General features: G+C 39.7%; 1 protein-coding gene across 1 annotated transcript in view; it reads right to left on the bottom strand.

Moving 5' to 3' along the window:
• Nucleotides 1–14,631, bottom strand: part of MYH15 (myosin heavy chain 15) — a 112,129-nt gene extending 97,498 nt beyond the window's left edge. Inside the window, exons 1-6 of the mRNA XM_070800492.1 lie at nucleotides 14,492–14,631; nucleotides 12,528–12,669; nucleotides 11,602–11,751; nucleotides 10,844–11,014; nucleotides 3,954–4,133; nucleotides 2,720–2,852 (exon numbers count right to left, since the gene is read on the bottom strand). Of these exons, the coding sequence (XP_070656593.1) occupies nucleotides 2,720–2,852; nucleotides 3,954–4,133; nucleotides 10,844–11,014; nucleotides 11,602–11,751; nucleotides 12,528–12,669; nucleotides 14,492–14,631 (916 nt within the window). The remainder of the gene's footprint in view (nucleotides 1–2,719; nucleotides 2,853–3,953; nucleotides 4,134–10,843; nucleotides 11,015–11,601; nucleotides 11,752–12,527; nucleotides 12,670–14,491) is intronic.
• Nucleotides 14,632–16,812: the final 2,181 nt, after the last annotated feature.

The following is a 16,812-nucleotide window of genomic DNA, read 5'->3' on the forward strand; positions in this document are numbered from 1 at the left end:
CTTGACTTCTTCGTGCTTTCACTTTTTATCCAGGGAAAGGGAACGCTACTACCTCCCATTTATTGTTTTAAAGAATTGTAGCTGGTTTACAGTACTTGGATTCTCCAGAAGAAAGTATGGTTATTATGAGTAATTCAGTGTTTGGATGAGTCAGAAACTTGGAGGCAAGTGTTTTCCAGGGGTCCTAAAAGAATTATGAAAAAGAATATTCTGGACAATTCTCTTCTACTTCAAAAGAACACAGCACACCCTGAAGAGTCAGAAGATAATTTTCTCTCTCAAACCACTCTCTGATTTCTCATGATCAGAGAATTACTCATCTGGGAGCCATACATTTACATGGTCACAATTTATCAAACTTCTCAGAAGTACTTTAGAAGCTATTAGAATCAGGCAATGCACTGCCTGAAGATTTTCGGGGTCCAAATACAATAGCTGCCATTTCTCAATCTCCTCTTGAGGTGGGCCCATGGGATTTCAGACGTGCTCCTAAATTACGTCATCATGTGCTTTCAGAGCTGGGAAGTGCTAAATTTCTCCATTCCCTGACTAAGTTGATCAGGAGTCCCAAAATAGGTGACAGGGGACACCTATGGAAGCTGGGAGTAAGACAACAGGAGGGTGAGAATGTCAGAAAGTGAGAGGACACCACACTTAAAGAACACTTTGCCCCATTGCCACAGGGGCATTTGAAACCAGGTTGGCCAGATTTTCTTGTTGTTGCTGTTCAGTCACGCAGTTGTGCCTGACTCTCTGCAACCCCATGGACTGCATCACGTCAGGCTTCCCTGTCCTTCACCATCTCCCGGAGCTTGCACAAACTCATGTCCATCGAGTCGGTGATGCCATCCAACCATCTCATCCTCTGTCGTCCCCTTCTCCTCCTGCCTTCAATCTTTCCCAGCATCAGGGTCTTTTCTAATTGGTTGACTCTTCACATCAGGTGGCCAAAGTATTGGAGCTTCAGCTTCAGCATCAGTCCTTCTAATGAATATTTAGGGTTGATTTCCTTTAGGATTGACTGGTTTGATCTCCTTGCAGCCCAAGTGACTCTCAAGAGTCTTCAACATCACAGCTCAAAAGCATCAATTCTTTTTTCACAAGGGCATCTAAAACAAGGTTGGCCAGATTTTTATTTTCCCATAATTTTCATTTTTCAAAAGAAAAAGGAAATACAAATGTGTACATCTGACTTTTTTAAACCAGTGTAGACCAACCATGTTTGAATTCTAGGTTCTGCTCAGGGGCTGCCAATTTGGACTTTTGCTCTGAACCATGGTGCACTTCCCCCTGCAGCAGGCAGTAGTCCACATGCAAGGCTGATGGCAGCAACCTGGGCTTTGTGTCCTCAAAGGCTTTGTGTCACACTGCAGAAGTCTGAATCAGATCCTGAATCCAGGGAGTCTGTCCATCTCTCTGTTTTGTTTGTTTCCAGAAGACAGTGAGAGTGAAATAGGCATGAGGCTAGTAAACACAAGTTCTGTTTCTGACCTCAGCTTTGCCATTTAATAGTGTTAAATCAATGAAGCAAGCAGGCTGTCAGACTGGGGTGGCTCCAATACTGTGGCAGCCTGTGTAAACAAACCAAACTCTATGCCTTGGAAAGTCGCAAGGTTACAAAATTGAAACTAAGGACAACCAATCACAAATAGCCACTTGGGCTTTAGATACAGCTAATCACTAGTTTCCTCACTTTGCTTCCACCTTTTCTCTATAAAAGTCTCTCCTTGAGCTCCTGTGGGTGGAATGCCCTTAACCCATTCTGGTTTGGTGCTGCCCAATACAAATTGCGTTTTGCTCAAATAAACTCTTAAAAATTTTAATATGCCTGGGTTTATCTTTTAAAGGTAGATTTGTGAGATCTGAGGGTGCTGTTTAATTCTTCTGTACTTGTTCCTGTAAGATAGGGAGAGATTTCCTGGAAAGAGTCATGACAAGGATTGAGTAAGATAACATATCTAGAAAAGTTTGGAAACTGCTGTTGTTGTTTGTTGTGTAGTCGCTAAGTCATGTCAAATTCTTTTGCAACTCCATGAGCAGCAATCTGCCAGGCTCCTCCATCCATAGGATTTTCCAGGCAAGAATATTAGAGTGGGTTGCCATTTCCTTCTCCAAGGGATCTTCCCAACCCAGGGATTGAACCCATGTCTCCTGCATTGGCAGGCACATTCTTTACCACTAAGCCACCTGGGAAGCCCTGCTTTGTAAATTACAAACTACTAAACAAGATTAGTTATTAGTTGGTCAACAAGTATTTATAGAGTGGCTGCTAAACAGGCATCTGTTACATGCTTGAGGCCACACTTGAACAAGTGAGACATAATCTCTGCCCTTATGAAGCTCATAAAAATTCCATTACTGCAATATAAAAGCACTGTGAAGGAGATTTCCAAAATATTTGGGGGATATGTATTAAAGGAGCTTGTTATTTCCTAAAAATCATTCATCAAAACATGGTTTTCTGCTCTCTCTTTGCAACTTGGTTGACTAGAAGATAAAAGCAGGCTGGAGCAGTCTCCTTGAAATCTATCTACCTTAGAGCACCGTTTCCCCGAAGAACCACCAGCCTGAGGATGGAAAGGCTAATAAGAGGGGATGACTCAGGCCACAGGAAGCAGACACACATCTCTCAGGAAAGAAGCCAGGATTTTTGTAAGCACTGAGGCAGACGTGGGCTCCATTCTAAGGCTGAAAAATTGAGGAAGATTGTTTGACTCACCAGTGTTGGTACTGATGTAATTTTCAAAAAGGTTTGCCAGGAGTCTGTTGGATGACTTCTGAAATATAGCCACCACTGTTTCATTAAGAAAGTCTTTGTTCTTTTCAAGCCAGCCACTGATGTTATAAGGCACCTTTGGAAAGGCATGTAGTTCAGGTAACAAAAAAGGAGAATGCATAAGTTCCTTAGCAAATTATGTAATTCTTTTAAAAAATCATACATCGTGTATGTCATTTGAACTTAAATCAGTTTAATGTAACAGTACTTAAAAAATACTCCAGAAACCTATGTGCAACCCAAAGAGCTTCTCAGGCTTTACCATTTACACTGTGGAAAAAAAGGAAGAGAAAGGGAGGGAGGGAGAGGGAAGAAGAGGCAGGGAGGGAGAGGAACACTAAACCAGAGGGGGTGGAAGAAATAGATGGTGTTTCCAGGACAAACAATTCACATCAGCCCTCCTTCATATAGGCAAAAGTAGATGGAATAAAACAACTGCCTCTGATACAAGGTGAGCACTCCATAAATGCTATAGCATTTCACTGTAAATATTATTATAATTAATATTCAAGGATATCAAAGAAGAGAGTTACAAACATATCTAGGTATAATTGGCAGGTCATTTTTAGGTCGAATATTATTTTATCCTTTATCAGTTCTCTTTCTTCTACCCAGAATCACTGACCAGAATCATAAAAGCAGAATGAAAGGGCACAGGCACGTATGTGAACACACACACACACACACACATATACCCCCAGTGGGGAAATGAGGTGAGGGAGTGAGGGGCATTAGGAATCTTTGTTGGTCATAGTTTAGAGACCATTACCTCATAGTGACTCTTTATGAGAGAATGAAAAAAAAAAAAAAAAAAAAAACTTCAGTAAAAAGATCAGTTGAAATCACTCATTCACACAATGTGCAGTTGAAAGGATGAATAAGGAAAAGCCCGTGCCTTTGATGGTCTCCGAGACTTTCTGAAACTGTCTTACTTTGTATTGGGTGAGAGTCTACTTTTGAAATTTTTGACCTCTGTTATTATAGTATGGTATTTCATTTCCTAAGTACTAAAAGTCTACACCAACTTTTTTGGGGAACTGAGATTTATTTTGTTCATCTCTTCATTTAATCTAAACTTTACAGATATATTTACTTATATATTATCTAAAAATTCGGACTGAGTTCATTTGAAATAGAGGCAAGATAATTCAGGGCTAAGGGTCTAGAAGTAACCTACCACTCCTGCATAATGGACAAGTTCAAAGTCAGCTTCATATTTCTTCTTATTGTCAGGCTTGGGCTTCTGGAAATGAACTGACTTTCCAAAATGGTTGTCAAAAAGTTTGGTATTGAAAGTCACATCTGTAGCCTGATGAAACATACATTCTTCTTCGAGGATGGAAAAGATGCCCATTGGCTGCTTGGAGATACAGATGAACAGTAGATGAAAAAACAAACAAAAAAAATACTAATAAACAGTATTTTCACTAGGGGATGAGTGTAAATTCTTTCCCACAAACCTAATTAGTTGACAAGGGATCTTCACTACATACAACTAGACCATCATCCATTCAACGAATATTTATTAAATATCTACTAGGTACTAGACACCAGCAGGAGCTGTCAATGCAGTCACGAGCCACATACACAAAGTATCTGTCCTTGGGGTGTTTAGTGGAGCTGACCGACAATAGACAGATAAACTCTAAATAAATAATTTAGTTTGCTGTAAGCACCCTGAAGAAATCATGCAAAGTAGAGAGAGAGAGAACGACAGAGGCTATGTGAGAACTCTTTTAGTAGGCGAGTTCAGTAAAACCTTCTGATCTGAATGAGAAGAGCAAATCCTGAGAAGACATGTATACAAGCATTCTGGGCAGAAAAATGAAGAGTGCAGAGGCCCTGAAGCAGGAGCACGCTTAGCAAGTTGGAGGTCCTGCCAAAGACAAGTGCGGACTGAGCAGAACTAGTTGGAGATAGCGTGTGGGAAGAGAGGGCTGCAGTACAGGAGCCTAGAGGCTTTCCAGGCCACGGGAGGACGTTTGGATTTTATTTTAAAATGAGAGGCCTTTGGAGATTTTTTACAATAAAGTGATTATGATTTAATTAATGCTTAAAACGGATTATTTGTTTTGGTTGGCAAAGAAAAGCCTATTGGCTAATCCTGACTGTGGTCTCTATTGGAAAGCCAGTGAGCAAAAAATGGTTTTTACATTTATAAAGGGTTATTTAAAAAAGCAAACAAGAAAGGATATGTGATAGGAAATAGAGGACCCAGTCAACAACCTTTGTCTCTTAAGGGCCTTACAGTAAAGCTCTTAGACTTTGTGGGCCACAGAGTCTCTGCTGCTCCCTGCCATCAACTCAGCCATTTCAGTCCTGAAAGCAGCAATGAATGTGATGATATTGCATTCAAACTTTATTTCCAAAAACAGGCTGCAGGCTGGATTTGGCCTGCAGGGCCATAGCTTGCTGACCCCTGATCTAAACAAGTGATGGTGTTGGAGACTGTGAACGGTTACTGAAACGTGACATGGGTGTTAGTGGAGCTGGGTCACAACTTGCTGATGGATAGAATGTGAGGTGTAGTAGAAAGAGGAAGGCTGACTGCAGTTTTGGTTTGAGCAAATGGGTAGTGGATGTTGCCATTAACTAACGTAGGGTACATACACAGGGAAAAAACAGCTTTGGCGAGGGAAAGATCAAGAATTCCTATACTTGCAAATCTACTTGTGAGTTTATATGTTCATTAATCTCCTTCACAAATATTTTTGAAATGCCTTCTATGAGCAAATCACTGTACCAAACACTTCCGGCTATAACAGGATAATCAAACATGGGCTCTGGCTGTAGAGCATCTAACTGGGCAGGCAAGACATGCACATAATAAGCAGACAATAAAGCAACAGAAAATGTCATGAGAGTTCCGAGATAAAACCATGATCCCTTGGCCCAACAACATAAATTTCATGATTCTCTACCAACCCATTCTACCCAAGAACCACAAACTCAGATTTGGGAGAGACCTTACAGTTCTGGCCCAACCCACCTAAAAGCTCATTGAATTCCTTTTACAATTTCCCTCTAAAAAGTAGGCTAGCTTAGGCTTGAATATTTTCATGGAAAGAGAACACACCAACATCGAGTTAAGGCTCTGGCTGGGTGATATAAAAGAAGAAAATTTCTTTGGGGTTTAAAATCCTTTGTTTGGAATTATGCCACTGGAGCCATAAGAATGGGTCTAATTTGGATGATTAGATACTTGAAGAACATGTTTTTGATCCACCTGAGTCTATTGTTCTAATGCATGGACTATGGTCTTCTACCTCTTTTGTCTAATCTCACAGGCTTAGAATCTGCATTTTACAGCAAATGCATTCAACGACATTCCATCAACAACTCTTGGACATCTGGCACATATTGTACAACTCTTGTACTCCAGCACATCTTCTTCCCTCCCAAGTATCCAAGTGGGGAATGATGCAGTGAGCAAATATGCAAAGTCTTGCTCCTGGCAGCATTGACCTGGTGGGTTCTTGACAAAATGATAAATGTGGAGAGGAATAAGAAGGAAGGAAAATCTGATAACACTGAATAGCTGAGTCACCAAGTCTTGGAGGCGTGGAGTCCATTTCGTATTGCATATTTTCCTGCCACAGAAATAGTCAACCTTTCATGAACACTAGAATGAATCATTTAAAAAATGTAAACATCTCCAGGGATGGTTCATGTTAATAAGATGGACATGTCAAAGCCTCACAGCAAGCAGCAGCCCATCTCCAGCAGAGCCACCTCCCATATATGAGGACTGCCATGTCCCTGGGACTCCAATGAAGCCATCTTCCGTTTGGGGATGAATGGATGCTTTATGCAAAGCAAATAGATATCACAGCTCAAAATGTAACAATTAAACCACTGAGGAGGGAAAAGCTCTATTTCTTCAGGGTCTTCTCCATTTCTCCAATGCTTAGGAAGTATAAAACTTCTAATAAACATCAGGCCCTCTAGCAAATTAATCTCCAAATAGGTCAGGGAAAGAAGTAATTATGTTCTGCCTCATAGCATCAGTTGTCCTCTACTGCACAGTAAATGGTCTGAGTCAGTTGCCCTGACTCTGAACATTAATGCTGTAACCTCTCCCTCTTCAAATATTATCAGTTCAGCCCTCCTCTCTTTTACATCTGTCACTTTCTTGCTATTTTCATTTCCGCTATCCTGATTCAAGGCCTCTATTTCTCACTTGCTGTAACAACTTTTTAATCACCCTGACTCTAGCCTTTTCTCCCATTCCTGACCCCATACACAAACCCACCTGAGTAAACCCAAGCATCTCTGACTACCCCATTACCCAGTGTGGAATCCTCTCTGGCTCACCATCACCTAAAAATAAGTTACAAATTCATTAAAATCCCTTTGCAGCCTGACTACCTTTTTTTAACTTCTAAACCCTTCCCTCTGAATATTTTAAACTCTTGTCAGATTTTTAAATGCATCCATTACTTTCCTGTCTCTAAGCCCATCCCTCCGCATGCTTACTGTCTTCCTCTTTTCACCTGTTGAAATCATGTCCATTTCTTCAGACCCAGCTGAAATTATACCCCTTTCCCCCCAGGCCTTCGTATATTCCTGCAGGCAGAGGTGACCTCTGCTCTTTTGAGTTCTGTGAACCTTTGTGCCTTAACCACATTTATCCTAACATATTTTTACATTTATTAGACTTACAAATCTCCTGTTTGACTGCATACGTCCCAAGGGCAAGTGCTATTTATAACAAATGCTTAAGTTTTACACAGCATTTAATTCAAAGTTTTATACATAGTAATGAAGTATTAGGCCTAAAATTAAGGTCCAACATTTTGTGGGCTTTGACATCTGGGGAACGCCAGGAGAACCTAATCACAGGTTCCCCTCCCCACATGCTCCTGTGGGTTTTGTCCTCCAGGCTTGCAACATACTTTCTCATGGGAACAGGCACAGAGCCAGCTGATTCTTGAGTAAGGGACTTCAGTTCCCTACCAGCCCATGGAATTATTTAAACAAGCCAATCACATCCTCCAGTGGGAATCACTGGTCGCCTTACCCTATTATTACCACAAAGCCTGCTTCCCAGAGCTCTCAATTATTCATTCTGCTTCTAAGGGCAACTGCCGTGCAGCCAGCCCCATATGGCATGCAGTGTCCTCCTCCCCAGTCTGTGAGTATATGTGACTATTAAGCTGCTGTAGATCTCATTTGTCTACTGCCAGGTGTCTTGTGGTCAGACATTCCCATAGCCCTAAGAGAAGAATCCCTCCCTCACCACTGGGGTAACAAGGAAGTGATCAAAACAAGTAGCTGCTAAATACACTTTCTTGTTAAAAGTTGAAAACTAGTAAAAGTTTTGGTCTTTAGACATCTTGCTAATTATATCCTCAGTTCCTTGAGTGCCAAGATGATGCCTCTGTTTGTATTTCTCCCAACACTTAGTAGAGTAGGTCCTGAGGTGACTAAAATCTAGGTCCTCAGCAAAGGAATTAATTGATAGGTGAACACTAAGACTTAGGGTTTGAGCTTTGGCATGGGCTGCTTTACTATGGGCAATGGTGAGGTAGAAAGCAGAAGTTGTGAGCAAAAGGACACAATGCAATATGTTTGAAGAAAATAAGTCATATGCATTCAAGGGGTAACTAACTAGATATTAACGTGATTAATTTTATAACAAAAATACCAAAATTAGCATATCTAAAGAACTCTACTAGGGAAGTGGCAACACTCATTGCCAAGATGCTACCAGAATTCAAAATTATTTTAGAAACTTCTATGGGATATCTGACACCTTTGACTACTGGCACATGGAAATGGCCTATAGTCTGACTGTGGATTATTACATAGAAACAATCATGAGTTATTTAGCTAAGTTAGACAAATTATGTGAAAAATAGGTAATACAGTTAGGATTCAAAAACAGTTAAGATGATTGGTATTGAAGTCAATTTTCTCCTGAAGACGGTAAAAATCTAACAATTTATCCTAATCCCCATCCTGTGAGGGACTTTTTCCAAGATGGATGAATTATTGAAAGAAGGATGTAGCTTTTCAAAGTGACTCCACTGCAGGGGCAACAGTTTCTAAATGTATAATTTTGGATGTATTTGTTTAAAAAAATAAAAATAATCTCTTTACCAATACCTATGTAAAATCATAAATATGTAATCATATGTTAATATTTAATATGTAGATTACTGATGTTCAAGTTCTAAACAAACTAGAATAATTCAAGTAATGAGGTAAGTGTAAGTTAATCCTATAATAGATCTGTTCACTGCATTTATATAAGGAGGTTACTGTATGCTTGAAGACCAAATTAACAAAGTTGGCATGAAAATGTGTTTTTTAGCTTGATATAAACTTTTTTATAAGTATAAAAACTCAAAACTTATATGTATAAAAACTTTTTCCTTATAAACACACAGATGCATTCTATATTTTATATGTAGTGATGTATTTTAGTTCCTTCGAACTTTGAAAAGTTCTCATGATGCAGTCTGTTTCAAGGAGGGAGTTTGATCATTAATATTTACTAAAAATTTCCTTCATGTAGACTGAACAAACACAATGATCTTTTCAAAATATAGAATCATTTCAAGAAAGGTTTTAGTATTCCACATTTGCCTGACCTGAACCTTTGAAATAACTCACAGGAAACCAAACACTTATCTTTTCCTTTTATCATTTACTCATTTTTCCCTTGTTTTATCATATCACTAGAAAGTACAATAGGAAATTATATCAATGTTGCTGGTGTCTTACTTAGAATAAGTTTGATTGTCATAAATAAGATAATAGGCTTCAGATCAACTACAAATCTGTAACACTCACAGACATATCAGGAGTTGAATAATGTCTGCATCCCAACTTCCTGCCTGAATACAGTGTTTTATCATATTTAGAGTAAGTAGATTTTACAGGTGACAACTGCCCAAAGTTAAAGCTGTCCCTTGAAGGAGCTCCAGTTCTCTTGTTTCATTTCTAATTAGAAAACTGTAACTCTAATAAGGCCATCAAACATTTCCCAGATCATGGGCGAGTCATTATTATCATTATTTTTAGTCAACTCACGAGTTGGTTCATTATCATCATTTTTTGAATCAGCCTGTCCCCTCCCTAGGAAGTTCACTGGTTATAAAATAAATAAAATCAATGTGATGTCCACTCCTGTTAAGAATAATGGCTATTTTCAAAGACGATTTAGTTTCATCTAAAGATCTAACATGTAAAATGGATGGGACAGTGATTGATAAAATCTGGGCCCCACAAAAGACAGTGAGAGGTTAGTCATCCTCACCCCTTTCTGAACAGGGTTGCTGAGAATCAAATGTGAGAGCAAAGCATAGTTGTCCAGACCAGTGTGCAGAATTCACTGCAATCCACAACTATTGCAAAAGATAAGGCCACATAGCTGCTCACACCCCATCATGCTTGCTCCTTTGGACAAAGCCACAGAAAAACCATATTGAATTCCCCTGGCAAATCTGGTTAATCTTTTCTAGAGCACATGGAAAGATTTCAGAGTGTAGGAACATCACTGAATTTGGAAACCATACACTGCAGCTAATTTACTAATAAACCATGAAGTATTGTCATAAATTACTTAAACTAACTGGTACTTGTCCAATTAAATGAACAAACTACATCCTGCAAGGTAGTGGCCTTGAGGATTTATGGCGGTTGTTTGTTTGCATGCTAATTTGCCAAATTTCGTTAAGCTGCTCTGGGTCTACTCATTCACCTTATGTTAATCAGCCAAGCCCTACAGTGTTCATATTTTCAGCTCTGTGTTTTTCCAGTCAAGAGCGTGACCATTTTTAATCTCAACAAGCTTCTTCATGCATTAACAGTGGAGGCCGTGCATAAGCAGTAAATGTGTAGCGACAGTGTGAGTTAGAGATGATGGAGTAGGTAACAGATGTGGGAGTTTAGTTAGGATGCCACAGGGCTGCACAGAAAAACCATTAAGAGAATATGTGCAGAGCTCTTCTACCCTATTTCCCATCCCCTTGACAGAGCCAGGGTCCTGACACGGATCAACGCAGCAAGCAGGGCCAATTCTTCTTAAACAAAAATGGATGGGGGAGAAACACGCCTCACCTTCTCAACAAGATCCACACAGGCTTGCAAATCCAGGCCAAAGTCGATGGACACCCAGTCAATGCCTTCTCTCCTATATTCCTCTTGCTCCAAAACCAACGTATGCTGATTGAAGAACTGTTGTAACTTTTCATTGGTAAAATTAATGCAAAGTTGTTCAAGACTGTTATACTTCAAGGTTGTGATTAGAAATAAAATTGAGAAAATAGTAATTATTGGAGGTGATGGATATGTTAATTAACTTAATTGTATTGATTATTTCACAATGTATATGTGCACTGAATCAAGTTGTTCTGCTTAAATATATATTTTTAATTGTCAAACATACTTCAGTAAAAAAAATAAAATAGAAGTTCACTTGGAAAATGTAAAGAGAAAACCACAACCACTATCATATGTTGGCAAATAAACCCAATAAGTAAAAATTGCTCAATTATATTCTTAACCTCCTTCATACATATCTGCAAATTAAGATTATGATAGGAAATTAACATTTAATGATATTACAATTCAAAATCATAAAAGATGTCTTAATTTACCTTTATTTAAGGCTGAATTAATTTCTTAGCACTATTAATTATAATGATTTTTATTGTCATTTGTTAATATTAATAATAGCTTTTTCCAACCAAAGTAGCTGTTTAAGTTTGCACAGAATGATTCTCATCATGCTCTGACTACATCCTCTGACATTCAATTCACATAGTCTAATTCTCTTGTAAATATACATCAACTTCACTTTTACCAGATATACTTACATCAAGCATCTCAAAACCAGTGATGTCAAGAATGCCAATGAAGAATTGTCTTGACAGCTTGGCATCCAGGACCCTGTTGATACGTGCCACCAGCCACTTAAACATTCTCTCATAGATTGACTTAGACAAGGCACCAACAGCATAGGTCACCTGAAAACCACATCAAAAGTCGTCCTTTGCCTGACAACAGTGTTCATTTTGATCCTGGGTATTCTCTAAAACCAGCATACATTTATCTGCTTTCTGTGGTTATAGCTTTACGCTGAAGATAAGGAGAAAGGAAGAAAGAAGCAAGGACAGGAGTAAAGCGAGAAGGAAGGGAGGGAGGAGAAGGGAGGAGAGTTACTGGAAAGGAGGTGAGCTGCCTGGTGCCTCCCCACCTGACACTCCTGTGAGAGATCCATGTTCCTACCACTAAAGGACCAAACCTCCTGGGGTAGGGTGGCAACATGTTCTAAAACCTTGCTGTTCAGAGTGTGGTCCTAAGACCTGCAGCATCGGCATCACCTGAGAGCTTTTTAAAGATGCCAATGCCCAGCATCTCTTCCCAGACCAATGAATCAGAATTTGCACTCTGGCACAATCCCCTCTGACTCCCACACACCATAAAGTTTCAAAAATGCTGGTAGAGTAGGTTAGGAATATGGAATCTCCTAGCCCTTTCCTGCTGCTGCTAATAAATTGCATAACTTTTGGCAAGTGTCCCAGTCTCTCTAGGGTACAGTGTCTTCCCCTGAGTTATGCTCTTGAAGATTCTTTCCAGCCTCAGCTTCCACCTATTTTATTAGTTCCCAGGGCTGCCCTCAACTCTGCATAGGGAGAATGGCAATTTAGTGCATTGTTCTGACTCAGATTCCTGTACTATAAAACTGAGGCTACATTTCCCCTCCCTGGAGGTGTGGGTCAAAGGCGCTCTCCTAACCTACTGGGGAGAGCTCCAACCTCTGCGCGTGATGCTGCTGTTTTGCGGATGTAGATCCTGCTGCCGTGACTCGCAGGCGCCGCTGTCGCAGCAGCTTTCTGACAGACTCCAAGGAGGAGTGAATTTCAGCTGGACAGTCTCCAAGCCTGGCAGGGGAATGCGCTCCAACGACTTAACATTTAAAATAGGCCTATCACATCCATCCTTCGGCTGCCCAGGACAGTGCGCACAGCAGGAGCCAGTTGGTGTCTGGCGGTGATTTAGTTATGAGTCACCCACTCCCTGATCAGTTATCTTGAGTCATTTCCACAGTAATCCGTAAGCCGGATGGCATTACAGTTTTTTATTATTGGCATCAAGAGCACACACGCACAAGTAAAGCACCGAGAATGATTTTTATCCTCCAGAGCATCGAGGAAATCACTCTCTGTCTACAGCAGTCACTTTGAAAGTTTAAAAAGAACGTGACTAACTTGTTCCCCACCTATTAATTCCCTAAATACTTGACAAGTGGGAGTGAGAGAAAAACTGGCCGCAGCTGGGGAGTAGTGAAAAACAGGAAGAAAGCCTGAAATTGTAGCAGAGGTTAAACAGATTCATGACTGAGCTCTTTTTAAAATAACCTCATTATACAGAGTGAAGTAAGCCAGAAAGAAAAACACCAATACAGTATACTAACGCATATATATGGAATTTAGAAAGATGGTAAGGATAACCCTGTATGCAAGACAGCAAAAGAGACACAGATGTATAGAACAGTCTTTTGGATTCTGTGGGAGACGGAGAGGGGGGATGACTTGGGATAATGGCATTGAAACATGTATAATATCATATGATAAATGAATCGCCAGTCCAGGTTCAATGCAGGATACAGGATGCTTGGAGCTGGTGCACTGGGATGACCCAGAGGGATGGTACGAGGAGGGAGGTGGGAGGGGGGGTTCAGGATGGGGAGCACGTGTATACCCATGGCAGATTCATGTTGATGTATGGCAAAACCAATACAATATTGTAAAGTAATTAGCCTCCAATTAAAATAAATAAATTTAAATTTTAAAAAATAAAATAAAATAACCTCAAAGACTTTGATTACTTGGGGGTCAATAGTATAGGATAGAAAAAACAAAACTGAAAAGAAGTGGAGTCAAATAGCTGTATTTTTAACCACCTTGATCCCTGCCTTCCTCATCTGCAAAATAATATTAAAATATGCTTGTCTCATGGTTGTTGGAAGAGATTTAATGAGACAGAAGATGCAAATATACATAGCACAGTATTTGGCACTTAGAGTCAACCTAATAAATGCTAGTTCCCCCTTTCCTATCCCTTCTCCACTTTTATCACTTCCTCATCCTTGATCCAGTCTTTACTATCCATGTTGCTTTCAGCAGTTAATCTAAGTTCACTGTTTTTAATAAATTGGAAGCATAAATAAGATCAACTTTGCAGACTTGCTGTTTGATTGAATGAACTATGCATACAAAGCACATAACACAGCATCCACACTGAGCATTGAAAAACTACTGATTATTATTATTGTTTGATCATTATTAATCTTTTTAAAGTAAAATAACTTATTTCTAATAAGCATAGTTAGAACTCTCCTAGAATTTTAAAATACTAGACCTAAAGAGCCTTGGTTCCTGGTAATCACGTATGCTGCTGCTGCTAAGTTGCTTTAGTCATGTCCAGCTCTGTGTGACCCCACAGACGACAGCCTACCAGGCTCCCCCGTCCCTAGGATTCTCCAGGCAAGAACACTGGAGTGGGTTACCATTTCCTTCTCCAATGCATGAAAGTGAAAAGTGAAAGTAAAATCACTCAGTCGTGTCCGACTCTTAGCGATCCAATGGACTGCGCCCACAGGCTCCTCTGTCCATGGGATTTTTCCAGGCAAGAGTACTGGAGTGGGGTGCCATTGCCTTCTCTGGATAATCATGTATAGTGGCTCCCAATTCAAGATGGTACACGCTCCACTCAAGGGAAGGGGGCACTTTGGAACAGGATGGGCATTTTCCCATGATCAGTGACTGAGAGTGTTGCTGGCATTTAGCACCTGGGAGCAGGAATGCAAAACCTCCTTCAATGTGTGGGACACTCTCATACATGAAGAATTATCTCCTTTAGATGCCAATCATTGTTCCACCAAGACCCACAGAAGAATTTAACCTCTTCATGGGGTGCTCAGAGAGATGGAGTATTTGACCAAAGAGGCAGAATTAGATAGCATAAGAACTAGAACTAAGTTTTGTATAAAGTGTTAACACTGCAAGAATTTTTGCCATCTTTTGCAATTGTCATCAACAGAGCATATACATCTCTATTCTTAGCAGTGACAATTGTCTCTATAAAGTCGGTAAAATTCCTAAAAAAAGAAAAGCCTTACAGTGTGCTTTCTTACTCTGTCTTCAGGAGATGGAGGAAAAGAGAGTGCTTAAGCAAGAAGGTGGGTAGGGGAGGGGGGCATGGAGGATGAGGGTTTTCTTTCTTTTAATGTTGAATAATAATATATTAGCTTGCTTCACTGATTCCATTATAGTAGAGGCTGGTGTGGTAACTCAGTCCCCGAGAACACAATATTAAAGAGACGAAGGTTTGATTTCAGTCCTCCTATGGGCTCATTAGTTTTACACTGAGCAAGTCCTTGTTCTATAATCATAGCATGTCATGCATGCATGTGGTGGTGAATGTCTTAAAAGGCAAGAAGCTGCCAGACATCTCCAGCCTCACTATGAAGAAATAGTGCAACTACTTGTCCCACTGAGCATGGCTTAATGTCAGTCAATATTTCATTTATTTTAACATCTATGGAGAACCTACCGCTTGCAGGGCACCGTGCTAGACGCTGGGGTACTAGATGAATTAGACACAGTCCATGGCCTCAAGAGCTCAGGTCACCAGGGAGGACAAAAATGCGGGCAAATTGTTCCCATAGAGTTGATATTATGGTAGAGATAAGCTTATTTAGTTACAGAGTAAGCTGAACTAGGAAATTGGTTTTGATTAGTTGTTGAAATGTTTTAAATGACAGTCACACCAAATGTCTTTCTATAAACATATCAAAAGGAAGAGAGTTTATTGTTGTCAAAATAACTGTCTTCTGTCACAAAGTTGCACATTTGTCTATCTCATTTTCAGATTTGGGATGTATACAGAATAAGACAGTCTAAGTGTCACCTGAATACTATCTGGGTGTCCTTTGGAATGTTACTTATGTTCCCTAACCCTCGGTTTCCTCAACTGGAAAATACGTAAGTATCCTTGCGGGTAAGGATACTTATACCTCTGAGTTTTGTTGTAGGAATGGAAGGAGATAATATGAATGCTTTTTACATGTTATATGTGATCAAACCACTTTCTCTTTCCAGAAAGACTACACTTCTCAGCCCCACAGTAGCTAAGGAGAGAATTTGACTAGTTTTCACCAATAGAATCTTACTAAACGTGATATCACTTCTAGCCCCAGGCAGTTAAAGTGTGTGTGCTTTCTTCACAAATCATTTTTTCCCTGTGCAGCAACACTGGAGGCCATGCGTTCCAGATGGCCTGAGGACAAAATTGAAGAAGGCGGTCTAATCTGTATTGGGCTTGGTGTGAGTAAGAAATAAATGCCCATTTTATTGTCACTAGGATTTTAATGTGTATGTTACTGTAGCAGGGCTTGTCTCATACTGGCACGTTGCAGATGTCAATTATTATTTTGAAATACACTATCATATTTAGATGGTCCCACTAGTTGGCTGTCCTATGACTATTTACTGCACAGCCTCAGGATCAACACTTCTTAGAGCACTCATTATTCTATCATTAAAATATTCTCCTGGATACTGAACAAAACAAACCTATATGACCTTCCATCTCTCACTTTGGTTCTCATTTTTCCCCCTCTTTGAATGCTAACTTCAGCATATGTGCTGAAACCCTTTCTTAATGAATGCATCTGATAGCCTAAAAAGTTAATATTCCAAATAGGTGAATAGATTTCAATTTACCAATTTTATTCATGTCAGAAACTGTATTTTTAAGAGCCTCTTAGCTAGACCACAAAGATGTTTATTATAAAATGTAAAGGACTTCCCTGAATCTGAAGAGACTTGTTGCTTAAGGGGAAACTGTCAAAATGGTATCTTTCAGACTAGAAAGATTCATTTTGATATATGGCAAAACCAATACAATATTGTAAAGTTAAAAAATAAAATAAAAAAAAGAAAGACTCTTAACACAAGAGCATTTACTGTAGTGTGCATCACAGATGAAAACAGAATACTCATCATAGTAATTCTTTTTCA

Source organism: Bos indicus, chromosome 1 (assembly GCF_029378745.1).
Source record: "Bos indicus isolate NIAB-ARS_2022 breed Sahiwal x Tharparkar chromosome 1, NIAB-ARS_B.indTharparkar_mat_pri_1.0, whole genome shotgun sequence".
Classification (NCBI taxonomy): domain Eukaryota; kingdom Metazoa; phylum Chordata; class Mammalia; order Artiodactyla; family Bovidae; genus Bos; species Bos indicus.